General features: G+C 41.4%; 3 protein-coding genes across 3 annotated transcripts; 1 reads left to right on the top strand and 2 right to left on the bottom strand.

The window, feature by feature from the left end:
- Positions 1 to 255: 255 nt before the first annotated feature.
- ing1 (inhibitor of growth family, member 1) lies at positions 256 to 4,093 on the top strand. Its single transcript, XM_080479155.1, has 4 exons — positions 256 to 402; positions 1,847 to 2,022; positions 2,111 to 2,259; positions 3,147 to 4,093. The coding sequence occupies exons 2-4, from the start codon at positions 1,884 to 1,886 to the stop codon at positions 3,777 to 3,779; spliced, it is 921 nt and encodes a 306-aa protein (XP_080335281.1). The 5' UTR covers positions 256 to 402; positions 1,847 to 1,883; the 3' UTR covers positions 3,780 to 4,093.
- Positions 4,094 to 5,419: 1,326 nt separating this feature from the next.
- Positions 5,420 to 10,419, bottom strand: ube2al (ubiquitin conjugating enzyme E2 A, like). The gene is made up of 6 exons (XM_080479117.1): positions 10,232 to 10,419; positions 8,054 to 8,134; positions 7,920 to 7,945; positions 7,514 to 7,603; positions 7,222 to 7,310; positions 5,420 to 6,240 (listed from the first exon to the last, which is right to left on the bottom strand). Exons 1-6 carry the CDS (start codon positions 10,273 to 10,275, stop codon positions 6,112 to 6,114), a joined length of 459 nt encoding a protein of 152 aa, XP_080335243.1. The 5' UTR covers positions 10,276 to 10,419; the 3' UTR covers positions 5,420 to 6,111.
- Positions 10,420 to 11,698: 1,279 nt separating this feature from the next.
- Positions 11,699 to 26,506, bottom strand: ankrd10b (ankyrin repeat domain 10b). Its single transcript, XM_080479056.1, has 6 exons — positions 25,483 to 26,506; positions 24,725 to 24,877; positions 23,676 to 23,767; positions 14,980 to 15,245; positions 14,235 to 14,342; positions 11,699 to 12,170 (listed from the first exon to the last, which is right to left on the bottom strand). The coding sequence occupies exons 1-6, from the start codon at positions 25,678 to 25,680 to the stop codon at positions 11,971 to 11,973; spliced, it is 1,017 nt and encodes a 338-aa protein (XP_080335182.1). The 5' UTR covers positions 25,681 to 26,506; the 3' UTR covers positions 11,699 to 11,970.
- Positions 26,507 to 27,541: the final 1,035 nt, after the last annotated feature.

The following is a 27,541-nucleotide window of genomic DNA, read 5'->3' as shown; positions in this document are numbered from 1 at the left end:
TAATTAAGTTATGGTGGTTTAAACTGACACCCAGCCAAAATGATCAAAGTTAAAAACAATGTACAGAAATAATGACACTGATTGTAGTGTCGAGTTGTTTAATACCTACGTATTGTTTTATTGAATAAAAGTAACTGGTTTCCTTTTTCTTTTTATATAATTCATTAATTGAGGAGCGCCTTCATCGAAATTACTCCACGCGCGCTCTGCAGTGTTGCGCATGCGCACAGCAGATCTAATTTAGTCAGGCATTTCATCCGACAGCTAACGTTAGCCGTATGAGCTACAAGGACCCCAGCCGCTGAGTGCACTCGGAAACTAGCGTTAGCAGCATTAGCATCAGGAGCCGCAGCATCATCTGCACGGACTGTGGAGGGAAAAAAACAAACAATATATTCAAGGGTGAGTTCATGATGCATGTCAACTCCCCACCAAACGAGTGCATTCCTTGCAATTGTGTTCAGTTCTGTTTGGCTTTTTGCCCCAGCTGGCTTTGTTATACCATAAGCTAACAGCTAACGCAGCTAACAGTGAAGCGGACGTCACAGACATTAAAAACCCGTTTAAAGTGACAAAATAGACAAGCTTCGCTTTTCGGTCTGTCTTAATAACGTTAGGCGGGTAATTAAAATAACATTTTGGTGTGGGATTAACGTTAGTTCATGGGCAAGTTTTTCTTAGCGCTCGAAATCATCGATTTGTGAACGTTTTTTATCAGTATAAACAACGTAAACGCCACGAATCAAAATGCCGTTTCTTTTGTGTTGTGGCAGCTGTACACTTGACACTTCACTAAGATAAGTCACAACATTACTTCCCGAAAACTCGCCCGCAGAGCACATTAGCCGCAGTTAGCATTTCCAGACGGAGGTTTATCCACCACAGCTGTTCTAGAGGGAAATGTTGACGAATCGATTTGGTTTTAACCATGAAAACCTCACAGCCACCAATCGTATTGTGTTGTTCACGTACCATCAGCCAGGGCTCGTTCCCTTAACCCTCGGTTAACCCTGTATTACACTGCGATCCCTCGACATTTCCACTTGGCTTTGACTTGGGAGAGTTTTGCAGACAATAGCCACACTGTTGAACCAGTGATCGTATTGGTGCTGTAATTTAAAGTCCTAAGGAACTTTGGCAACCTCTTTGTCAAAGTGTTCTCTCTCTTTTCACTCAGATTTAAACTAAACACACATGTAGTGCACCTTAACTTGCCCTCATCTCCATGGCAGTTCCGAGGTGGATTCAGTGGGATGTGGGTCAGTGTTGTGTTGCTGGCACATTCAGTCCACTAGGATAATAATCAACCATCCACCCAAAGGATGTCTCAGAGCTTCACCGTCTTTCTGACCAGTCAGGTTCCGAGGTTTGACTGCCTCTTCTTTCAGTAAGATCTCACCATCAACGATGAGAGATCGAAGAAGCCAAAAACAATTCAAATTTACTCTTAATCACCACATTTTTCTCACAATCTGAAATTATGTATGTTACACGGTACAACTCTGTTTTTTGTCTTTCTTATTGTGAGTGTATTGTGTATATTTGTACAACTCAGTCGCACAGTAGATATGAACTAAAGTACATGTCATATTAGCAAATATTGCATGTGTGCAGGAGGGTAAGCTTCAAATCTTTAGAACGTTAAACGTTCTGCTACTGTTTAACAGTGTTTTTATTTTTTCCCCAGTGATTTATGCAGACAGTAGAAAAGATCTGACCACATTCTTTCACATAATTGTATAATAACAAAAAATATCTATTCTATGTTTTTCTTGTAATAAGCGTCCTCCAACAGTACCAATAAATCGGCAAATGGTGATTTTTATTTTTATTTTTTTGTTGACAGGTGGAGGTGTAGGAGTGTCCTTGGGTAAACATCCACCATGTTGAACCCAACCAATGGCGAGCCAGGCCACGTCGTTGTGAACTATGTGGAGGAGTATATGGATCTGGTGGAGTCCCTACCTTTTGACTTGCAGAGGAGCGTCTCACTCATGAAGGAAATTGATGCCAAGTACCAAGGTAACGAAGTTTGCACTTCAGTTCAAAGCTTCATCAGGCACAGATACTTTGTATAATCATGCATATATATATTCTTTATTTTTGGCAGATGTCCTAAAGGAGCTCGATGACGCTTATGAGCGGTATCGCCGTGAGTCGGACTCACTCCAGAGGCGCAAGCTCCAGTTATCCATTCAGAGAGCTCTGATCCGCAGTCAAGAGCTGGGAGATGAAAAGATCCAGATTGCTGGTCAAATGGTAGGAACACGTTCCACAGTATTAAGGTGACGGTTCTTTTTAGTCAGGCCTGCTTTCAGGTGAATTAACTCATATTTGAAGCCTGATAGTCACATTTCATTAGATTGGCTATGAAAACCACTTATTTGCTCATTCGTTGACCCCCAGGAGTAAACATTGAGTGAGATCGATATATACACACACTGCAGGTGCCAGAAACACACAACACCACATTTAACCTTCACGTCTGACATGTGCTGAATATGTCAAAGTTGACACAGGCCGTACTTCTCTTATGCAACACGTCTTTTTAACCAATCACATTGAAACATTAATTAATTGTATACATCTATTTGAGTTCCTCTGCAGTTTTGTTTTTAGACGACACATTAAGAAAAGTACAACGTCATGCTTGAGTGAAGCCATGAAATAAGCTGCTGAACTCAATTATGAAGTGAAAACTGTGTGATGTTTTGTTTTTCTGTGAATTATCACGTGAAGACAAATGCGAGTTGCTGTAGTTTAAGTCTTCAGATACTATTTTGATTCTTCAATGTCCTCACATTATGGCTCTTTGTGATAGAGTGACAAGCATCCACGAGAAAGTCGAGCTGCTACTCCTCTACAATGAGAGGAGACGATGGGCCCGGACATTCTGGAGAGCTTTTCTCTCTGTTGGTCTGGGAGCAGCCCAGAAGAGCTGGAGGAGGTTTCTGAGGTTACCTGGGCGTCTGTGTTCTCCTTGCTGCCACTGTGACCCCATGTGGACTGATCCTCAAAGATGATGGATCGATTTGTCAAAAAACAACAAAAAAAAAACTTTGGATAGGAGCAACTTTCTCCCTGCATGTCTAAGAAACACACACAAATGTGTTTTAAGCTGAAATGATGAATGTTCCTCTTTCCAGGTGGAGCTGGTTGAGAACCGAACGAGGCAGATCGATTGGCACTCGGAGCGTCTCCTCTCCTCTCAAGACGTCCCAGAAAGTCACGTTCCTACAGCCGCGTCCATGGCAACCACGACGGCGTCCCTGATGACCTCGTCCTCTGCTACAGTCACACCAGGAAAACCCGGGCACCACGACAAGAAGCGCGACGAGACCACCCCGGGCTCGGGCGGGGGAGACAAGACCGGGGGGAAGCGGTCCAGGCGTCAGAAAAACGGCGAAAACCGAGAGAGCTACAGCGGCATGGACCACACCGAGGACGTGGGAATGGGGGCGTCCCGGGAGAAGAGAGCCAAGACGTCCTCAAAGAAGAAGAAAAGGTCAAAAGGCAAGTCCGAGAGGGAGGTGTCGCCCCCCGACCTGCCCATCGACCCGGACGAGCCCACGTACTGCCTGTGCGAGCAGGTGTCCTACGGCGAGATGATCGGCTGCGACAACGACGAGTGTCCCATCGAGTGGTTTCATTTCTCCTGCGTGGGCCTCCACCATAAACCCAAAGGCAAGTGGTACTGCCCCAAGTGTCGAGGAGAGAACGAGAAGACCATGGACAAGGCTTTAGAGAGGGCCAAGAAGGAGAGAGCCTACAACAGGTAGCTCGCTCCGCACAGCCAAAAGAACACTCCTGTAATATAATGTATCCTTGCTGGTTTCCAGTTACAATAATACCAATAAATCAAACTGTAATTCACTGAAAGGGGTCTTGTAAATAATTATTATTTTTGTAACCGCTGCATAGCAAAGTGATGATTGTTCCTCCTGATCAGGACGTTGATAGAGAACAGAAACGTGCATGTTTGTAACCAACTGTTACACTTATACACACCTTTTATTTTTGTTTTTATTAATGCATGTGTCTTCACCCACTCGGTTATGTGTTCAATTATCAGAATAAAACATTTTGAAACTGAGACGACTTTCATGCTCTTTGACAAGAAATGGTCTAATTTTTAAAGTATCGTAAATTGTGGGTATTCGTAAAATGTTTGCGAAGTGTACAACTCTCCCAAATGCCAGCGTTGAAGACGCGCCCTTAACTCATCTGTGGAAGTTAGAAAGAAATGTGGAAATTACAAAAAGAAACATGGCGAGGGATGTATTTGCAGTTTATGATTTTATAAATACAAGAGCAATCAGATTGATGGACATAGACACAGGGGAATGACATATTCCACATCCAGATCAGCTGCCTTTATTCATTTTAGTTTGGTGGTCATGTGATTTTTATTCATAATTTGAAAAAAAAATACAATATATTGCAAAATGAAAATTTTCTAGCGTAACTTATTTGATCTGGATCACAACCAAAATTTAATGGTTTCTTCCTTTGATCAAAATGCACCTGTAACTATTTTTAGGAAGACTTTTTTTTTTTTTGAGATATCTTGTTAAACATTCATAACCTCCTTGGCGGAGGCAACTGGCTGCAGGAGAACCAGAGATATCCTCCATCCTGTTGTGTGTGTGGTGTGGTGTTTGTTCTGAGTCGAGCAAAGGTCGGGCTGTACCAACAGCACGTTTAAGCTGATCTCAAAACGTTTTCATTGGTAAGAAACTGAAGTCCGTACCAATCAGTTTTGGCATCAGCTGGGAACATCCTGGACATACTTCATAGGTACCATCTACATACTCCCCTGCTCATTGTGCAAATACATGCACCTTCGGACAAGTTTGATTTAAAATATACGTTTTCAAGAAGCATTCATGCAACAAATGACCTACTTAGTGTGCAGAAGTGTTACTAAGGCTGTCGAGAAATTAAATTCCTGCGAGGTCAGAACTTCCGCTGGCTTTGTGTATTTTCTTACGGAGGATTCATCTTAGTATTGGTTGAACTTCTCTTTGTGTGTGTGTGTGTGTGTGTGATGAGGCCATTGTTTCTCCAAGGCTGAAATACACGTGAGGAACCAACTGCATCAAATCACCTCCAACTGAAAGCTGCTCAGAAGCAGCGTCTTCAAATGCATTTTTTTATTGTTTTTTTTTTTTCCCTCAACACACAAAGCTTTGGATCGCTCACACTGGAATGAAGAGATCTTTCTTTTGGTTTGACCATGAGGTTGAAGTTTTAAATGTACGCAGTGGTGTGGTTTGATTCTGGGCTACACCGTCTTTCTTTGTGGGGTTTTGCATGTTTGATTTCCTCACATTTATTCCTCCGACCAAACTTAACAAATCCCGAAAAAGTAAAGTGGAAGATGGAAGATGGATAGAACAAAAGTGCAAAAACTCACCATGAAAGGATGAACCGCCTTTTTTTTTTTTTTTTTACTTTTTTATTTATTTACAAGTACTGGAAAAAAGTGACATGGGAGACAACCAGTGCAAAATCTGTACAGAATTTCAGTTGCAGGCTTCTTTATATACACAAGAACTGAAGAGGATTGTGAAGACACACTTGTCATGCATTGTAACGGTTCACAACACAGCAAAAGACTCGGTGTTAAAGATGTCTGACGTAGTCGGAGCGGGCCACGCCACGCCCCGGCTGCTCCGTCTCCCGCTGCCCCGTGAAAACAAACCGACAGAAGAGACCGGAGAGGCAAATGGCACCCGTGACGCGACGGACTCGCCCTCGGAGATATTTTGACATTAGTCGCGGGGCGGGGTGGAGGGGGTCATAACAGCGAGTGAGAACACACCAGAAGTTTTGAGTAATGGCCCTCAAGTCCATAGTGACAAAACATGGAGGCAAGATTCAGCAGGTTTCCCCCCGATAAAATTGGAAAATGAGGCTAGAATAGAAAAATAATAAATTCTTCTTGGTGGGAAGAAAAGAAAGAAAAAGACTTTCTATGAAGGTAAAATCGAAGGTAAAGTGCATAAAAGCTTGAAATTGAAAACGGGGGTTCGAAATCAGGAGGCACTCCACTGAAACCTTGCAGCACAGAAATTTCAAGGATGGAGAGAGCAGCTACGGGGACACAGGTCAACTGTCTCTCCAGCTTTGTTCTACGATGGCCGACACGCGCTTCTCATACTCCCGCTTGTTCTCCTGGTACAGCTGCGCCGCCTGGCTGTTGGCCGGACTGTTGGGGTTTGGCTCATCAAGCAGGGACTGTGACGGGAGGAGGAGGAGGAATAATGGGTCTTTAATGGAAAGTAAACTTTGGGTGGAAATTCACAATCTGTGTTTCTTGTTGTCGTGACAACTGCATGGCCTTGTAGAGCTTTTTTTATTCTTTTGACACTTTATATTTCTTACTATTTGTTTTGCTTTTGAACCTATAATTGTAAACATTAAATTGTTGCGACACTGGAGCCGCTGCTTCTTTACTCTGAAAGAGCTTTTTGTTCTTTCCAGTCAGTTACTAACTATAAATAATATATTATATAGAAGGAGAACAGTACTGAAGAGCCTGTAGCAACATTCACAGGAATCCAGAGAGGATTTGATCCCATTTAAGGTCTTTAAGCTAGAAATACTTCAGTCTGAGTAATGCGTCTTAATATTTATTATGTGTGTAAATGAAACTTAAGAGTCTTGCACTGGAATATCCTGAAGTGACTCTGGAGTGTGTATTTTAACGAATGCTTATTTAAAAGGTTAAAACATTCACCTTAAATGTCCTTGAAATCCGTGCTAATTGTATTGCTGCATTGTAATTTCAAACCAGTGTTGATATTTTTCTATTTGATGAGTCATACATTTATTAATAAAACAGTAAAATTACACCTGAAACATATTCAGACATAATTATTTGTAGTTTTACCCTCCAATTAATTCTTTTTTTTGGAGTATTGCTGTGGTGTTTTTGACAATATTGAACAGTATACCATGTTATTTAAATAATACTATAGTAGAAGTGAGTGTTATAATATATCAAATATTATTTTAACAGTATTCTCACAGTATCACATATCACCACTTTTAAAAACACTGCAATTGAAATAAAACGGTAAAATTCATCACGATATCATTCAGAATTTCTCACTCACTTCATTAATACTTAAAAACCAAAAGAATTCTTCATTTTATTTCTCAATTTAAATCACAGAACAACGTGTGACACAATCTGAGATATGTGACACCTCTTACCTGGATTGATGTAAGAATTGATGACACATCATAAGTGGGACTCCAACGATTCTGTAGGATGTCTAGACATATACTCCCGTCTGCATAGACTGTACACACACACACACACACACACACACACACACACACACACACACACACACACACACACACACACACACACACACACACACACACACACACACACACACACACACACACACACACACACACACACACACACAGTTAGAGTGGGTCTTGCGAGCAGCAGCAGCAGCAGCAGCGCGAGGCTCTCAGACGACGGCGTTCTTACCGTTTGGATGAAACATCTTTGACACAAATCGGACTGTGGGAGGTTTGTTGGGGTATTCTTCTGTGAATTCTACTATGAGTTTAAATGTACCTGTGACAAACACAAAGACACAAAGGTTATGAAGTGCGTGAGTCATTCAGGCGGACTGCTCTGGAGCAGTGACGTGTCCCGACTTGAGTATTTCATCAGTCGACAAATAAATAAATAAAAGCTTTGGGAGCGACGGTGAAGCTGATGGAGAGGAATTAATGGAATATAAGCCGACTGGACAGTTGACGACATTTTGATTTGTAACATTTACGACACATGAAATATGAAACATCTTCATTGGATCATATATTGATTATATTACATTATTATGCCGTATGAATGAAATGGGAACTCATGATGACAGTGAGATGCTTACCATCCTCAAAGGGAGTGCCTTCAGGGCTGTGGAGAAAGGAAACAAAACAAAACAGCTTTTAATACTACTTATTTAACACTTTTGAACCCTAATTTACAGGATCTACACTCAGCTAACTCCTAAGCATTTCTTACCCAAAAATGACTGCGTTCCACGCCATGATGTTGTTTTCAGACGGAGCACCACTGACACCAGCTGGAGGATCCTCTTGTAGCCTAGAACAACAAAAAATGTTACGGCGGGACCTTAACACGCTCTGAAAGGCAGCGTGCACAACGCTTTTGGGAACGGCTGGTGAAAGGCGACACCAAGAGAAAATTTGTTGCCGAGTTCACTGATATTGAATCTAATTGTTTAAGCCTGAAGTTAGTATTTCCATAATGTGTGAATCAGATGTTTATTACGAGTTTAAAATGCCTAAACCTTTCTGTTTGTATCTATAATGCCATAAAGTGACATTTTATCTGGTCAGCAGGCGGCACATGTATCAAAATCCTCAATTTAACATCACGTTCAAGCCCTTCCTCACTAAAACGTGAGCGGTGAGCCATCACACACATGCATTTCCTCAATTAGTTAGGGTTTGTTTCCATTATCTGTCATTGTAATTTCCACATTGATTAAAACGGTTGTTTTGTGTTGAATTGTAATCCTTCTTAAAAGTATTTTGGCGTGCAGACAAACCTTTCAAAATGAGACAATGTCCACTTTGTCTTCACTAAAGACCACGAAAACCAGAAAATTACGCTGGTGGAATCAGAAATGCTCCGCTTTTAAAAATAGCTGCTGCTTCTGCTCTCCTCTGGACAAAATGATCACATTATATAAGCTTGTTACAAGTTTAATGCGCTCACTGATACTCATCCTGCTGTGTATTTGTTTTTATTTTCTATTGTCTTGTTCATATTTCCATATGACCTACGTCAAGAAACGGAGCCTCTCCCAATACCTGGAAAGACCTGTCCCAATTCCTGAAAAAGGAATTTATAGTCCTCCTCAACAGATCTGAGGCTGGCCAATACAGTGGAATGAAAACGTGTCTGGGGGACTTTAAGTGTTCATTCTGGGTTTGATGTGAACATACTCACAGTTTGCTGAAGGAAATAGTTCAAACAGTTCAGTTACTAGAAGAACCGGCCGGTCTCGCGCTGGCGTCGTGCTTCCGCTTTGCTTTAATGCCTCCCCCCCCCCCCCTCCACGAATACACTAAATATTTGTCAGGATTTCGGAGCTCTTATGTTCCTCTGTGCTGATGAATTTGGCTTCAAGATCGAGTTTGGTCAGAATCCCTCAAATTCCTCAAACTTTAACTTGTTTTTTTTATTTTATCTTTTAACAGCGCCAAGAGCTTACTGATACCGAAACACAGCGACTGGTTTCGATGAGCCGCATTAAAAAGGGGTTTATATCTTACTTTCGGTCACTGATCAGAAACATTTAAAGACAGATGATAGTACATTTAAAGAGTTAGCTTTTAACAATATTGAAGTTAGCCTCCGTTTGGACGATAAACGAAAACTTGGATTAACACTAAAACTACGTTCAGGTAGAAAACAACTACAACCAGGCGTGTGATGAAATATTACATTTCGGAGTTACATGATAGTTTTTAGTCAGGCTGAACAATCCTGAACAATTTATTTCTAAAAAACAGTTCTCACACGAGGTTAAAGGTACAGTAACAGTGTGTATCCGGGCCTGACGGTGTGTAGTTCACACATGTGGTACAGCACAGTCTTAAGTACAAACTGTCGTAAATTCAACGTACGAATTTTTTCGATCTTTACCCGATTTGATCTGATTCACGTTTAAAAACACAAGACTCGTCTCTACGTGTCTGTATCATATATTAAATCAGAGGCTTCACATGTCTGAATTTGAATAATTAAAGACAACGATAAATTAAAAAAAAAAAAAAAAGTCTAAATCGACCAAAGTGTTTCTATAAACGTAATAGTTGTAAAATTGACTACAACGTCGGTGACGCGATTCTTTCTTTCCTCTCAAAGAGGAGGCTAACTTCAGCGCCATTAACTGTAACCCAGGTCGATTTACATGCTATCAACTAGCACTGTTAGCTTCACAGTACAGCCGGGGCGCTTTTTTAAACATTTACCACTCCATAATAAAAATATTTCAGGCCGCTTGGGATGAATTATAAGCCACATATATCGCGTCAGTACTGTATTTTACGGTTCGCGGCGTGAATCCATAGGTTCGGCTGAAAACACCAGTTTTAGCCGAGTGAGGCTAACGTTAGCTGTTTTGACAAATCATAGCTCACAGACGTTCTCGGAACACCATCAACTCACCGTTTAAAATCCCTCATAAGTCTTCTTCTAGCTGGGGTTGACATGGCGTGCCTTGTGGAATAGCTATTGGCTAAACTATTACGTTGGCGGCAGTTTATTTTGTTAATAAAATGTAACACTATTTAACTGTTGTTTTTTACAACTTGACTGGTTCCCTGTTGACGACCACTCTACTTTCTGTCTGTAATTCTACGAGGCTCCGGTTAGCATTGCTAGATTTACAGGACGATACCATATTGAAGAAGGGAGAGGGGTCAACGATTTACAGTTCCACGTTAAACATCGGTTTGTTATCTGTAAATGTGGTTTCATATACAATTAATAGACTTGATGACTTATTACAGTGGGATACTGGTATTTTCTTACGAGATATGTTGGTATAATAACAATGTTGTACATAAAAATATGCCATTTGTCCCCTTGTGCTGTGCCGGGCGTCCAGTGTTGGGGGCGTGGTCACAGTGACGCATGTTTGTGCAGCGCAGCTGCGATGAAGGTCGGCTCTTGTGACAGGTGTGTCCATACACGTGAGGCTGCAGAGTGGTGTCTTGCTGATCCTGATGTACAACGTGTGGAACATTATTCCACTCATTAACGAGCCTTTCACAAATATGTAGCCATCGTATAACACGGTCAGTTCATGTCCGACATTCTGATGCACTTTAAAGTGACGAAATTGATGTCAGTACATGGCAAAGGCCATTTTAAGCCATCATGTTACACGAATAAACTGAATGCCTTATATCAAGCAACATGCCCCAGGACAAGACATAAAAATCCAATTTAGGATCTAGAAAATGGTTCTCTAAAGCCTTTTGTGGTCATTGGTTTTCATCCTCAATTTGATAGCATACCTTTATGTTGTATTTATCATTTTATGGATTTTTCCCCGGTATAAATAGAAACAGGCACTAAGGATCCTACTGTTAATCAAATTCACTGAGAAGTTAGGTTATACTTAATTTCACTCCTTTCCAAATATGCAGTCTGTTTTGTTTATGCACAATTATGCTAATTAGCCATAAAAAAGTAGTTTCCTCATTTTCCTTTCTTCACCTTTTGCATATTCAATAAAAGTGTCTCTTCATCTATGTATTGCGGTTTTGTCTTTGGTCATTTTGCAGTTTTTTGTAATTATTTCTCTCTTGAGCAGTTGTATACTTTGTTGATTATTCAGCACAATTCCATGAAAGATTTATGCCATTTTTTGCCATTCCCCATGTAAGGTTAGGTCAGAATTTCTTCAACAAACCAAAAAGACATTTATGGGAATATGTTTTTGACAAGTTACACAATTAAAAAAAATAAATAAAGAAAAAATAAAGAAAATTTTGGCTTTTGCAAAATGTGTTTAATTCTTAACGCGTTACATTGAATGTGTTTGCATTGGGTTTAGTTACATCAAGTTACAATAAACAAAACTGAAGTAATGGCAATGGTTCAACACAAATGCTAACTGTAGTGCAATTCAAAACACATCTGTCATTATAGTAAAGCTCAGCAAAACATCTTTTTTTTTTTTTTAACAGCACAAACAAAAGTTGACTTAACGCAGCTTCCTCGGTTACAAATGTGAAATTTATCCGGGACAATGGGCCCGCCGTATAGTACAACAAACAAAAAAAGGACAAAAACAACAAATGGACCACTTTGTGGCTTTAAGGCGAATGAAAGCTTGCTTTTAGGCTTACATGAGAATCAGGCAAAAGCATGAGCCTGTCAGTGTGATCCTCTGTGCTTTAGGATCCGTGGTAGAGAAGCATGGTGCTGAAGAGGGTATGATCATACAACTGCTCTGCTTTGATAGACCTCTGGTGCTCCATCTGGCTGCCTGCCGTGCTACTGATCTCAGGTGAGTCACTGTAGAGGTGCTGGCCGAGGAGGATCTCTGCTGCGGGGTCATTAGAGGGAAAATCCTCACAGTGTCTCTTCCCTGCCACTGTGGAGGAAACAAATCGTCAAAAGGGGATGTACATCCTGAAGTACTTCTCATATCCCTGCTTCTGATCAGCGGGTTTTTTGTTAACTATTAAAAGCAGTTTGAGTTATGTGGGGGGGGGGGGGGGGGGGGGGGGGTAAAAGGCATGAGCTGTCATGTGCTCACATTTCAACATAGAAAGTAAAAGTTCTGTGACCTTTTCGGATTTCCGAGAAACAAGATCAATACATTGTGAAACGTATTCCTCAGCCTTGTGCAAGCCCGCAACTTTAAACCTGAAACCTTGTTTTAAATAGGTCACATCCTGATTTGCGGTTGCACAGACACGCAGTTTGCGCGGTATGACACAGTGACCTAGTTCTGTTCATTCCTGAAGAAAATCTTAAGTCTTTAAGGCGGTCTGGCATAATCCACAATCCTCCTTAAGAAGTAGAGGTGATGGAAATTAGAAAAGTGTGGTGGAGTTAACACGAATATGATCAGTATTATTTTAACTTTGCGCGTTCGTGCAAAACAAGGACTGACTGATGAATGGAAATATATTAAGAAAAACAGGCGACCACAGTCACGTTTATCAAATTGACCACATTTAATGATTATACACAGTCGAGTACAAAGCTGAACCCGCTCAGTTATTGAATGCTCCAGAGTGACAGACTAAACACTCACGCCTTCTGTCGTTTTTTTTAACAGGAACCACCATCAAACAATGAACATCACTAGAAAATACAGACAGAATAATTTCCCTTAGCATCTACAAAAGTTGAAAAAAATGTAAATAAACTTACTGTTCAAATATTAAATGGAGCTCAAGATATAAGGCCTTTTGCAAAGTGTACAAATCCATGCAAACCGTCTCGAGCAGTCCGTCTCATACAGAACTACCGATTGTAAAATAGCCAATTACCAAATTCAAAAATCACACTGAGCATCACTGTTGAACACACATGTGCAAGCCCTGCTATCCGTCTAAAAACTTTACTGTACATACACACAGTAAACATTCACCGTACTGCAGACCGAGTAAACAAAAAGGAAAAAGAACAGGGGAGAGAATTGAATCCCCAAACCCATAGACCGCCTTATTTTAGTCCAGGACAGCTACAAACTACAAGAAAGCTGCAAGGGGGAATCATTTATACTTTACAAGCAACATTCATGTTGGGATATGCTTTGGTATAAAGTCATTGTTGGATATAAAACAGCTTTAGCGAGCAGGGAATTTGTTCAAGAGTGCTTACCCACCCATCAGCTTTTATATAAAGGTCATCTTTACAAATCAAGAATTTTATATTTAACAAAGTGTTTCAGGTTGTCTTTCCGAACTGAAAGAGTAAAGCTTGGAAAAATATGGACGTGACTCTTCAACTATCGCGCTACGCAGCCGTAACAGCTTTAACGAGTCCTACTCATCAAATCTGGAAATCAGAGTGAAAGGACACAGCAGACGATCATGGAATAAATGTCACTCCATTTCTTATTACACATCGATGCAAGATTTCAGATGCTCTGATGACACGACTTATTTTTATCCATCAGGCCAATATAAACCACATTTTCACTGATGCGACTGTGCAGAAGAATACCAACCTTTCAGTTCTAGACCTACACAAAGCGCACTACGTACCAAATACAGGTATAACTGGACGGATGATTATATTGCGTTTAACTGAATAACAAATGGAGTATATATAGATATATTTTTTTCGTATCCATCCAAGTATAATCAGGAACATGTAATAGTAGAAAATACAGCATACAAACATACACACTGCTATACATGTCAATCGTAGCTCACCATCAAATCAAAACAAACAAGCCAGATAATAGAAATGGGAACATCAGCGTATGATGCGACACGTCACACGTAGGCCCTCTACAAGTAGGCATAAGAGTTGGTGCAGCGACAGGGGGTCTGCATTGACGCCACCGTGATGACCTCCAGCTCTCTGGCCGCGGGGCCCGCCCTGTCAGGGGCCCCCTGGTCCTCCCTGTGATCCATGGGCCCCAGCCCTTGTGGTGGCGCACACCCATTGAGCCCAAAAGCAAAGGTCCCAGGCCCACCTGTGGTTACAGTCGGTGCCAGCTCCATGTTCATGCTCTCCATCGGGGCCTCAATGGCGCCACCCAGTGGTCCATTCCCATTCAGCAGCTCTGGCGGCATGCACACACCTGGGAGCCAAGACGGAAGAATCAGCCTAGAAACTCAATCATTCTTATCTCTGAGGCCACTTTTTTCCCTTGTAGCAGACTTTTCCATTGTGGTCAGACTTTAAATACTACAAAACGACAGTTACCAGTCCTTTCCATTAATCTGTAGTTTCTAAAGTTCAAACCATAAACCACAACAGTAGTGTCAGTGGCAAATGTCATTTAAATACCACAATTTTTTTTTTCTCCATTTTGTACTTTTTCCACATAACTAGAAAGTAAAGCTGAGAAAAAGAGATGCAATGAGATTAGGGAAAGTTTGACAGCAACCATTCATACAAAACTGCAACAGAACAACAACAACGCGCTTGTTATGATGCTCAGATGAGACACAACTCCGTCGGAAAGGTTAAAAATCTTGGACGTTTTTTTTCTTTTGGCACTTGGTGTAATCTGATAAACCCAAAATCAGCTGCCGGCCCGCAGCCGACTTCTGCTCTGTTAGGCATCATGAATATGAAGTGAAATATTTGTTTTCAGCACAATGTAGCGCAGCATGGCTCAACAACGCCAAACATTTATCATCTGAAGAAGGTTTGCGTGCCACAACGCCATTGAAACTTGTTTTGTAGTATATTTCAAAACGGTAATGACGTACCATTGTGTCTCGCCTTCTTCCCCGCATTTGCTTCCATGCCATCAAAAGACCTCTTTCTGTTGGGCACGCCATTCAGGAAGCTGCGACCCTGGATGGTGGGGTGAGCCTGGCCCCCATTGCGGCTCATGCCATTCAGAAAAGCCCCGTTATGGGACTGAGCCATGTTTTGTTGGAAGTTCTGGGCATTGGAGAGAATTTCAGCGCACTCCTGGAATCCCTGCGCGTGGGCCAGGTCGGCGGCCGTCAGCCCACTGGCATTCCTCATACTGCACAACGGGAAGAGGCCGTGTTAGAAGCGCTCAGTGTACGGGCGACTCACACAGATAATAACAGAAAATCAACAATATCAGACAAGCTCAAGCACACACACACACACACATACACACACGCAGGCACACAAACTCATTAAGCAAATGACACACAGACATACATACATACATACACACACACATACATACACAGACAAACACAGATGTCTTGACAAAGCCTGTGCTGCTCTACCCTCTCAGCCTCTTCGTCATCTTCATGAGAGATGACGACTGATCCCTGGGGGATCATTTTTATCTTCCACTGAGCCTGAATCTTTGAACAGTTTCCACATAAACAGGGAAACATTTCTGCTGCAAAAGGAGACGATTAAGACAATTGAACAGACGCACCACGTTACTCCAACAAGGAACCCAAAAGAACTGAAAGGGATGATTTGGGTCTGTTTGAAGAGAGAATCCAGGACCAAAGGAGAAGATTTCTGTCAGCGATGCGAAGAGAAAACACCAACATCAAGAAGCGATTTGTCAAAGAAGGAAAAGCTTCGTCCTCCAATACAGCGGCGATTTGGCTCAAGGCGTTCTCCAAAAGATCGTCCACATTTCAAAGTGACGATTCAGACGGTCCGTGTAAGGACTAAGTGAGCGTAGAGCGAAAAGCCCGCAAATACAAACGGCTTTCCAGACGTCAAGACATGAATGAAGCGAGATCTCCGGGGACAAGTACAAGATTCAGACGCTCATCTTCCAGAGGAGACGCGGACGTAACGGCTGGGTCTTCAGAGGAAACTCGGCAGACAAAGCAAAGCGGGAGCCCCGGGCATCAAGAACGTAGACCCCCTTTCTTCGGCGGAGTGAAGCAGAAGTCGGGTCTTCACGTTGTCTCAAGAAAGATGAACAGAAGCGGGACATCCGAACGACTGCAAGGAATGTTTGTGCCAACATCCGAAACTCAGAACAAAGCGCCTGGCGTAAAGTCGTGTTAATCACATCCAGTTGCAGCAGAAACAAAGAGGTTTTTCTTTAGTGCAGCAGTGAATGACCGAACAGTGCTGTGTCGTATTTTCCTTCCATTTTCAGAGTACATGACACTCACGTCTGGAAGCAATTTCACTGGAAAGTAAAGCCAGATAAGTAATTACACCCATAGAGTATGGAAATGTGTATTTATATTGTGTTGCAGTGGTTACTTTATAGAAATGAAGCCAGATAATTAAAAGAAATATATATATATTCCAAGCTAAATGAATGAGGAGGACACCTGATTGCAGGTGGATCCTCAGGACCGGCACAGAAAGTGTCTCGCTGACCAACGGGATTCACGTCTCTGAGCTTCATGATGGGAATCTCTCTTCCTTCTCCACTGGCCAAAATCTCAAAACAATGCCGCACTTGTTCCGCGTCTAAACGTCATTACAAAGCAAAATGAGTTCCCAAGCCAAAACAGCCAAGTCTTTGTCAAGGATGTGGGACTACTGGCTCACGTCCAACTCTAAAACTTTTATTATAACGTGATGAAGAAAATGAAAAAAGGCCATTCTAAACATCCGTCTATCAAGAGAATGGGAAAAGCTTCAGAAAACAGTACACTTGTTCGATGAGTTCTAAACTTATCAATTAAAAACGGCTCGATTTTGTTCCTTTTTATAAGTGAGTGTTTCGGTAAACCCGGGTGACATTGACTTCCACACAGTGAGGCTCAATTTGCAAGCGCACGGCGACTGTTTGGTCATTCAGGGCGTTTAGAAATTGCTCATTCTCTGCCTCATTTATCTAAACAGTTGTGCAAAAAAGAAACATTTCAAGAACTAGTGCACATGAAAAAACATTTTCTTATAAAGAATTAAAGATTAAAAACAAACAAAAGAGTAAAAAAAATAAATAAATCACACAATAACTTGTTGCACATTACCCGTCCCCTTTAAATTAACGCTTCCACAGGATTTGTCCAAAGGTTTTGTTTAGAGCAAAAAAAAACCACTGTGTGATGAGGTGGATGGTTTGGTCTCACTAGAAGGAATAAAGTCTTATTAGCGGCTGTTTTAAGTCTCAATCCAAGAAACTATTTATCATGCGAAAATGCACATTTTGTCTTTTTCCTTAAGCAGAAACTTTGTGCGGCGGGCACTCTGTAAGGAAAATACTTCAAGAAGTTTCCTAACCTCCTACAAACTACATTAGTGTCTTCACATTTTAAACACAGAGACAAGTTAACTCATCAAAGTGTGGTTGTTCACTTTTTTTAACTGGACCCGTGTGTGCTAAAGTGGCATTAAATCACCAAAATCTGGCTTCCTCTCTTCTTAAAGGAGACTATAAAGTCACTCCTTCTTTTAAAAAGTTTTTTTAAATAAACAAGTGAGCAATCACACGAGTTTCCATGAATCTCAACAAAGTTGTCGTGTTGGACTGGATAAAGGAAGGCATCATGTACTCTGGTGTTAAAGAAAATAAACTAACTTTAATGATCGATTAAAACAAGAGAAACAACATAATCCTATTCAAGGAGCTCATTCGCACTGGAGACTTTTTAAGAATCACTCGACAATCCTATTTCTATTGAAACTAGATCTATAAAGAAACTTGGGTTACATTGTGCTTTGAGATAAACTCTTTTGCACACATATCCTTTTCAGCAAACTTCGTCCAACGCTTTCGTCTGCCCAAAATATTTTATCTAATTCTTCAGCTTCAAATCAAACAGCTATTTGTTCTTTCACTTCTTTTCACTGACTGACTTTGCGCACGCTTTAAAAACATTCTTTCCTCGGTGTTGTGCGAAAAATCTCCACCAGTATTCCTTTAGTGAGACCGGACATCTCCGGAAAAAGTCAAGGAAATGCATGACGGTGTATTAGGAAAAGCAGATCGAGCGGGGGAATTTAAAAAGGAAGCGTTAATTCTTTGTAAATGCCTGGTATGCTTTGCTTTTCGGTCCTAAGCACACAATATGCATCTTCTCTAACTATTGTCTAACCTTCCAGAGGCAGCCTATTATATCATGCTACATGTTGACATGGGACTCACGTGATTAAACCTGTCCATATAAAGGACTCCTATGGTTAGTTGACAAAAATCAAAAAACAAATCATACAAATAAAAAGGTAAACAAAATAAAAGGCTAAAGTACAGGAACAATCATGGATAATAAGCAAAGCATGCAGGTCTATAACTTTAGTTTTGATTCAATAAAAAAACCTAGCATTAAAACCAATCACCGCAAGAAATACCTCAACAGTTTGCCAGTGTGTAGATAGGAAGCGATAGTGAGAACACTCAATGCCACAACAGTGCGGCTATCCCAGGGAACGGGGCAGACTCAGCAGTGTCTATTCTCCCCCTTTCTAGGATTACTTGAAAAAACCAAGTCATTTCCAATTCAATGGCTGCAAAACATTAAGACGTACGGTTCTGGTTCTGTTAACAGTATAGAAAACTTTCGTTTGTCAACTTATTGTCACTTTCATAAAGGAAAAGGTGACAAAGATTAGATGTCAAAACAGACTATGATACTGTATAGGGTTAATACTGTGACATACAAAAGAAAACATTTCTGTGTAGAAAGTGGAAAAAAATATCTGGCACAGTGAAATGACAGTGAATAACCATTGCAACAGGATGAGGTTAGCATTAAACAGTTCAGTACATGATGCTACGTAAATCTAACCCATCTGACTGAGCTGCTCTGAGCGTGTCTGCACTACTCTGGTCACCGTCCTGCCTGATGCTCGCTGCGACTGGACCACCTTTACACTCCGAGGCTCATGACAAAATGGGGGAACGTTCATAACCATGACTGCTTTGACAGCTCTACGTTTTAATAGGCGTTTTAATAGGCGCTTCTTTAAATTTTAATCGTTTTAAAAATTGGTTTTTTTTTGTCCGTCCCTCTGACTCGCGGGGATCTACTTTAAAAAAAAATAAAAAATAAAAAATCTTATGAAAGAAAGTGATGGTTGGTACGATCCGAAGAGAAAACTGGAACTGGATTGAATGAGAAGTGAGCCACGACGAATCTCATTTCATTATCGAAGCTGTGATGGAGAACCTCTCATGCCATGAACACAAGATGACGTTCCTCTTCAGATATTCGGCGCCGGCCCTCTTCTCTCCGCTCCAAGGCGCTTCCAGGGCCAGAGGATGCAAGACACAAAATGTGGGTGCGCATCAAGGAAATGGCAGATGCGTAGTCGGCTAATGGATTATCTGAGGTTGTATCCATCCAAAGCTCCCGATGACCTCATGCAACTCTGTGCAGCAAAGGGTTTTATAAAAATCCATAAATGCCTCCGTGCATGAAAGCTTTTGATCACCTTTTGAAACTAATGTATTAAAGCCCCCGACTGAGCAAACCCACAGCCATCTATCAGACGCTGCTGAGCCGTTATGGATCATCTGTGGCTTGTCCCGCTGGAGGAGAGTCCACAGCTCCACTCTGCTCTTATCTGCAGCCACTCAGTCTGCTGCGAGTTGAATCAGGGATGGCGGCGCGCTGGGAGAAGCCAAATCCTCCTAACGAATCCAAATAGGATCCATTAAAGGGCCTCTTTTTCCTTCCTCTTCTTTTCTCCCATCAATAAAGCCTGCTCTTGTGCGTTTAAGGAAGAGCCTCAGAGAATATCTGCCAGCACATCTTGGGCCCACAGGTGAGCATCTGCGGATGCAGATTCCTGTTTTTCCACAGCTGGACGCACAGGTGAGGCGGCAGGTTGCAGGTTCGGAAGCGAGTTCAAGACCAAGAGAAATTGGGAGGCGATGCAGAGTGAAAACAAGAAAGAATCCTCGGAGAAAACCATGTAAAGTAGTTTCTTCAAGAGGCTATTTTTTATCAATCGGATGTCAGTATATTCAAGTGTGGTGCCTAATTGAAATGAAGCCAACATGGTCACATTACAGCTAAAAACAAAAAAGGAAATAAGGTTAAGTTATCGTTGATGGACAGCTCTGCAAGGTTTGAAATAGAATTTGATCATTAGATTTGATGTCACGCAATAAAAATACGACCCAGGCAAGGTTGGTTTGACTTTGATATTTTGCTCTTTTAGTTTACAAGTAAACGCGAACGACAAACAGAAAACTATGTGACTGCACAGATTAAATCTGATCGGAAAGAAGCCTCCCTTATGCAGGCCTATTGTCAGATCCAACTCTCAAGATGGAGATCAAATGTTCAATTTACCTCCTGATTTAAACTCAAGTCAAGGAATTTGAATAAATAGAGTAGAGGTTTTACGCGAAGCGCAAAGTTTTTACAACCACATTATGAATACGAAAAAACTCAAGACATTCCCAATCGAACCATTGGAATACTAAAAAAGAATAAATCAGGAAAAAAAAAGACCAAAGCTTGTTAATCGACCGTTGTATTAAAACATTATGAAATATCATTTCCACTTGAACACAAAGCACTTTTAAAAATACAGCGGAAATGGGTTATTTAAAAAGAATTACAACAGTAAATATTTGCTGAGCCGCAAACACTATATGCTTAGATTAAACTAATACCTAAAGACTTGTCTGCACTTACTATACATGATTAAAATAACAAGTATAAACATGTTTGTGTGGAAAATGATTATGATTGGATATGGTTAACTTATTTATCATTAACATAAACCTTCATCTCGCTCCATGATATCTTTCAGTTATAAAGAAACGTACAGAGCCGTCCAGCACACGAATGCTTGATTCAGTCCATTTTGAATAAAAGAAAAGAAAATTACATTAAAATTTGAAGACGCTCGAGTGAATAACTCTTGAAATGTTGGCGAGCAGCGTCACTTTTTGCTTTGGCTTTTGCGGTTCATCGATTTACAAAACCAGTAAAACAGTGTAGATTCTGGTCTATTGGCTGAAATTGAAGTCATTTTGTCATGAGCCTCTTGCCTCCCTCCCAGTTGTGCCCCCACTATATTTAAGTAAAGAAAATAAATAAATAAAAACAAACTCGATAAACTAAACTGAATAGCTGTCATCTGCAGGGGAAGAAAACATCACATATCATTTCAATCATAAAAAAACATTCATCAGCTGATTAACCAAATGCACATTACATAGCTTCAACAAAGGTTGTTTGTTTTTTAACGTGTTGGAGAGGGGGGAAAAAAAAAAAAAAGATAAATTTGGTCTCGTGAGACGACCAACACAACCAGGGGCTTCAACAGATGGAGAATTCGGTTTCAACAATAGTAATAATAGCATCTTTGTGTTATTTCAAGCTCTATATTATATATGATCACCATGGAGAGACGCACGCTGTGACATCCTAGTCACAGATCCTCCATTTATTTCCCTTCCCTTCAGAGAGAGTCTGTTAGCATTGCTCGCATTCCGTATTGAAACGAGAGGAGGCTCTGAGTCAACACGGCTGCAACTAAATATATTTCGCACCATCAAACACTCTCGCTCTCACATGTGGATCGTAACGCAGGATTTTTTTTTCTTCTTTTTTTTTTTTAAACAACGCGTCACTTACAATCCCCCGACACTATGTGGAGATCTCCTCATTATCTGACCGTCTGTGAGCACCCTGGTTGTTTTGGGCTTCTGGAGGTCTGTGAGCGGCATGGCGCTCATTGCAGAGAATGAAAATGGCAGTAAAACACAACTTGATCAGAAAATAATATATCTCCAATTTATTTTTATACTTTATTTAGTCACATCATACATGACTTGATTCAAAATAGAAGGAAAATCTACTCAAAGGGTCTACTTTTAGATTCTAGTGGTTAAATTCACCAGACTGAGCGGGCAGCATGAGGGACCACCGGAAAATGTGAAGTAAGATCCTGCAGGGCATCTATAAATATCTGAACTTGTTGCACCTCGGCGTCTACGTATATTCAAGAAACAGGAACGTTGGGTTATGTCCCTTTGTTCATGCTTCACGTTAAGCAAGAGTAACGACATTTCCATGAAAGGAAAGATCCCAATGAAGCAGGGTGTGGCAGGCAGAGATGTTACAGTGTGCACACACACACACACACACACACACATCTAAAATCTCTGTCATGACATAAATTTATCATGCAACTTCTATCACGTTTTACATATTGTGTCATCGGCCCAGTTCCCAGTGTAACGGGACCCCGACGGTCGACACGAGACGGATTACATGTGTCCACATGAAACAAATCCAATCTTAAAAGTCCTCACACCGTCACATACATGTGATCTATGCATTTTCATTCTATGCAACAATCAGCCTTCGCACCGATCAAAAGAAAGGTTTCAGAAAAAGAGTCCATGTGCATTTGGTCGTTCAGTCAAGTATGGAAGACACTAACCAAAAACAAATGTTAACAAAGAAAACCACACTCTTAATTTAACAAAGATCATGCAATATGGCCTATTAGGTAAAAAAAAACAGTTTATCAACTTTTACATTAAGTTGTCCTCATGGATGTGTGACGGCTGAGTTTAACAGCGCTGTGCTTTTTGCTTCAAAAGGCTTTGTGCCAAGTTAATTATTTACCAGTACCATAAAGCGCTTTCTCAAACTACAAAGAGGCCGTATCAAGAGTGTTTATCTGGAGCAAACAAGAAGGCACTAAAGAGCCATTGTCCATTGATCCACCGTATCAGAGATGAGACCATCACACACGGAGGACAACTTAATGCCAATTGTTGCAATGATAAACAACAATTTCAGGGATTAACAAAATGTGTCACATTTTCAAGAGAGCACCACCAAATCTATAAAACACCACACACGAGGATGAGTTTACTTTAAACATCGAGGATTTAAGAAACAAACGTTGGATCTTTTGTTTCTCGTAATACTTTAAGACGTTGTGATCTCATTCACCTTAGTGGTGTGTGAAGAAAAAACAAAAAGCAGCTGCTACCCATTTTCCAGGACTAAACTTTATCTCCAACAGCCGCTAATAAATTGTGGAAAGTGTAAATGTTTACACAGCCGTCTGGTATAAATGTTACCGGCAGACTAAACAAACAAGGAGCAGGACAAAGTGGTATTTTTTTTTTTTTTTTTTAAAAGTCTTAAATTTACATTGATATTTTATCAAATGTGCATTGTTCACTCTGGTACAGCTAAAAAATTATTCGAGGTAAAGTTGAGTTACAACATTGTAGAGCAGTTTATTTTCAAGCTGAATCAAGAGAAGTAAAAAAAACAACACATATATATATATATATATAAATATATATAAAATTCAGCTCATCTTATTCCATCTGCATGATTTGCATGCCAGACTTGCAGAGCTAACTTGCAGTTTGTCCCGTCTCGTCTTATTCGGAAACAAACGCGTCTGGCGAATTTGTCGTCGTCTCTGCTCTGACTGGAGTTTGGTGGTGATCTCTTGTAAAGGTGGAACTGAGATGTTGGATAGTACAGAGGGAGGGAGGGGGGGAGGGGGGGGGGGGAAGAGAGGAAAGAAGTGAGGACACAGCACCGATGACAGGACTTACTCAGCTTTCGCTCCCTGAATCAAGAGAGCGTTGATGCACTCCAGGCTGCCCGCACGAGCAGCCTTGTGGACGGGCGTCTCGCCCACATAGTCCTGTTTGACAACAAAACACTGCAGTTACAGACTCGGAGCGTGTAACACACACACACACAAGTACAAGACTCTTTCCTTTTTTTTTTGCATAAGGAGCATGTCGTTAGTTACATGCTTCCTCACTGCGCCGCTTCAGGGGCAGATTTCAGAGATGATAAAAACACAAAAAGGGAAGGGGCTGAACTTTTCACCCAGACTTCACCACCACCGCCTCCCACACACATTTACAGTTAAACATTAAGGGGAAAAGAATAATAAAAAAAAAAAAAAAAAGGCGCGCACACACTCCGGAAGCTGCGACCAACCGCAAATGCAGTGCAGGCCGGGGGGCTTGGTATACGACTCTGCTCCACTGTTCTTCACTGGAAATATCAGGAATCCGTGAGCAGGAGCCGTTTATTCCAGCTTATGCCGAGCAAATTCAAATAGAATGGCAGGCAACGCGTTTCACGATGACGACAATGTGTTATGCAATAGCGACCTACTAATCTGATTTCCCTCCACAGTGCAGTGGGGCATGAAGCATAGTCCCGGTGCATGGATCAGTGCATTAAAAAAAAAAAAAAAAAAAACAAGCATGAGGAAGAAAAGATGTGGAAAGGATGGTGCGGAGCGGTCTGACAGCGACTCCACAATAAGGAAATGAGGTGAATATCAGTTCTATAGAGGGACTGAGTGGCAACGCTGCAAAGGTCACGACCCCAACTTAGAATGATCCGCCCTGATGGGATCATCTGAGCTCAACCTCTTACTTCGTTGTGCTTTTATTTTTTACTTGCATTTCTAAACACCAGGAATGGTTTAAAGCTAAAGGTATAGCCACAGGGACTCCCATTATTTTCCTTGCGGTGAGCTGCAGTCACTATCAATCTCCTCTGTGGGGAAAAAAAAAATCCCTTCAGCAGGCAACTGTATCATTCAGTGACGAGGAGCCTGGAGGCCATCTGATGTTCATACCTGTCTGTTAATGTCTGCACCAGCTTGAAGCAGCCATAACAAACACTCAGGGTGGCCCCCGAACGCTGCAATGTGAGTGGGCGTCTGCGCAAACCTGGAGGTGACTGCGTTCACCCCGCAGCCCACCTGGACCAGGCGCATCAGGCACTCCAGCTGGGGGGGGGGAGACAAGAGCAAAACACAGGGAGTCAAGGCGGAGGAAGAACACTGGAGGACCTGAGGAGGCAAGCAGGAACATGCAGGTCTACCAGGGTGGAGGACTGGAGTGGAGTCGGAGACTTTCTGCTTGTGGGCTTGTGTCCAAGTTTGGTGTAGGCCTGATGTTTTTTTAATTTATTAATTTATTTATTTGTAGTACATTTTAACTGAAGCGTGTTTGAGGTTGGTTAGTTTCAAAAGTCCAGATTCTCATTTTTAGAAAGAAAAAAAATACAGATTTATCTGATGTCACACGTTAACTAGTAGTGCGTTTAAGAAAGATAACTTCCATTTAAAGCCTTTATGAACCTTCCTTAACATTTGTTTAACGGTATTGTTGAATAAATTAAACACAACGCGAGGCTTTGTTAGACAAGCAGAAGTCATTCAAACGTCAATGGTCCATTGTCTGCCTCCAGCTGACGATGGCTGATTTTTTTTTTTTAGCTTCATCACAAATGAGGAAATGGCCGAGAGAAGGAGAGGCTCATGTCGGAGACACCCGACGCTCGTCGCCGACATGTTTCCACCCACGTCGGCTCGCCGGACTCCTCCATTACCTTCCCGAAGTGAGCGGCCCAGTGTATGGGCGTCCAGCCGTAGAAGGTGTCCTCCACGGCGAGGTCCGCCGGGCTCGAGACCCGCTGGAGGAGCGCGCACAGCTCGCCGACGTCTCCATCCCTGCACGCGCGATGGAGCGGGAAGCGGCTGGTCAGCACCTCCTCGCTCGAGAATCCAGACTCCACGACCACCGACATGGCAGCGGATATTTAAAAAAGAAGAAGGAAAGGATAAAAAAGGAAAAGATGTTGGAAAACGAACTACTCCGGTGGAGACGGCGCGAGATGCTTGCTGGCTATTGTTGGCTTGTGGGCGCAGACGGAGTGCCCGTGTTGTGAGGACACACGCCACCCTGAATGGTGCGTCTTTCTGCCCAACAACACAAAGCGGGAGGCGCGGAGCACGCGTCGAGAGGAAACCAGAGAGAAAGAGAGAGAGGGAGAGAGAGGCGGGGGAGAGCTGGAAACTCCGAACTGGATCATCTCTCCCTCTGGAGCTGAGCGACCTCCAGAGGCGGAGGATCAGACTCCAGGGCCCCGGGCCTGGACACGTCAAAGGCCACCGTATGGGGGTTAAACTGGGTTGCCAGGTTGGACCGTGCGGGGTTTTTTTTTCCCTTCCACAGTCCAACAACATGCACGTGAGGTCAATTGGTGACCAGAAATTACCCATAAGAATCAGAATCAGAAAAACAAAAGTTTATTCTCCAGGGGTAATTAGGTGGGCACAGGCAGAATAGCTGCTGCAGTGGTGCTCTTGATAAAATGAACAAATGAACATTAAAAAAAGAGTAAGACATCATATGCAGCTTTCGTTGTTAAAGATGCACACCATTTGTCACAAGTTATACACGTTACATCTTTTATGAAATTAAATGGTACAATAAGAACATGTTTTGCATAATAGATGAATGCCCAACTTATGTATTTTTAATTTCAACCAGTGTTTATATTACTATAGTAATATTTTTTTTAATCACACTATGTAATTTTCCGGCATTGTTCATTTTTGGAGGTAATATAACATTTCAAAATAAAATAAAAAGAATCTGAAAGATCAAGAAACACCTCTTCTGTTTGGGAAAACAAACATCTTGAGCGACTTCAATGAAAAGAAATTCTCCTCATATGGATGGACGGCGTGCTTCGTTTTGGAAACGCGGGGTTGTTTTTTTTAAATCATCATTTGCATGAACGATGTAAACAATCAAAGTGTTTGACTTAAAACACTGATTGTTTTAAATCCTCCTTTGTTATTGTTCATCTACTTGCACATTGGCAGAAGAACAGTTTACTGCGGCCGTACAATTCATGTACAGAAAAGTTTCCTGTTCACACAAAGACAAAGAGCGATGCTTTTGGAAATCGGTGCATTATTATTACAGTTCCATTATTACTATCTCCCAGTGCAGTTGTGTAAATGAACGGCCAGGATGAAATGAAAGTTTGCAGTTTTCCCTTCAAAGTGTTGCAGTGTAAGCAGGGTCGTTGCATCAGCTCCACGCCGCACAAAGAAAAATATTAAAGAACATTCAAATATAAAAAAGCAAACCAACTGCACTTTAAATAAAGATTAAAACAACAGAATGATAGCAGTCAAATTTTAACCATAGTTATTGAATCTACAACGTGTGTCTGACATGAAAAATCTGTCTGAATTATGAGTGGATAGTGACCTAAGAAAAGCTGTTTGGATTAGATAAACCGCCCTAAACAAGAACATAAAGCCAGGAAGCACGGTAACCACGGAGACATGAGAGGAATTAGTGTTTACATGGACTCCATATGGAATAAGAAACACTTAGAGATCAGGATATTCTAATAAATGAAGCATTTTCATTCTGATTAGGCTTTTATTTTATTTTACTGCCATACAAGGTGCTCAATTGCCATTTCAAGCACTTTGGGGTTAATATGTGCTCACAGAAGCTCATGGAAGACAGAAGATGTTGGCGTAGGTGGAACTATTTTGTTATGGAAATTACATTTTTTGTATATCTATGACTGAAGATCAAAATCTTTGTCACTTTTTGAAGTTGTGTGGCATCTCTTTATGGCA

This window comes from Lipophrys pholis (assembly GCF_963383615.2).
Source record: "Lipophrys pholis genome assembly, chromosome: 13".
Lineage (NCBI taxonomy): Eukaryota > Metazoa > Chordata > Actinopteri > Blenniiformes > Blenniidae > Lipophrys > Lipophrys pholis.
The sequence above is the reverse complement of the archived record's forward strand: the minus strand, read 5'-3'. Positions and strand labels throughout refer to the sequence as shown.

Coding starts and splice junctions, on each gene's coding strand:
- ing1 (XM_080479155.1), top strand. CDS start 1,884: ATGTTGAACCCAACCAATGGCGAGCCAGGCCACGTCGTTGTGAACTAT. Junction 2,023..2,110: donor AATTGATGCCAAGTACCAAG/GTAACGAAGTTT, acceptor TATTTTTGGCAG/ATGTCCTAAAGGAGCTCGAT. Junction 2,260..3,146: donor TCCAGATTGCTGGTCAAATG/GTAGGAACACGT, acceptor TCCTCTTTCCAG/GTGGAGCTGGTTGAGAACCG.
- ube2al (XM_080479117.1), bottom strand. CDS start 10,275: ATGTCAACCCCAGCTAGAAGAAGACTTATGAGGGATTTTAAACG. Junction 7,604..7,919: donor AGGCACTCCCTTTGAGGATG/GTAAGCATCTCA, acceptor TGTTTGTCACAG/GTACATTTAAACTCATAGTA. Junction 6,241..7,221: donor CAATTCTTACATCAATCCAG/GTAAGAGGTGTC, acceptor CTCCCGTCACAG/TCCCTGCTTGATGAGCCAAA.
- ankrd10b (XM_080479056.1), bottom strand. CDS start 25,680: ATGTCGGTGGTCGTGGAGTCTGGATTCTCGAGCGAGGAGGTGCTGACC. Junction 15,246..23,675: donor ATTCAGGGAGCGAAAGCTGA/GTAAGTCCTGTC, acceptor CCCGTTGTGCAG/TATGAGGAATGCCAGTGGGC. Junction 14,343..14,979: donor GAAGAAGGCGAGACACAATG/GTACGTCATTAC, acceptor CTTGGCTCCCAG/GTGTGTGCATGCCGCCAGAG.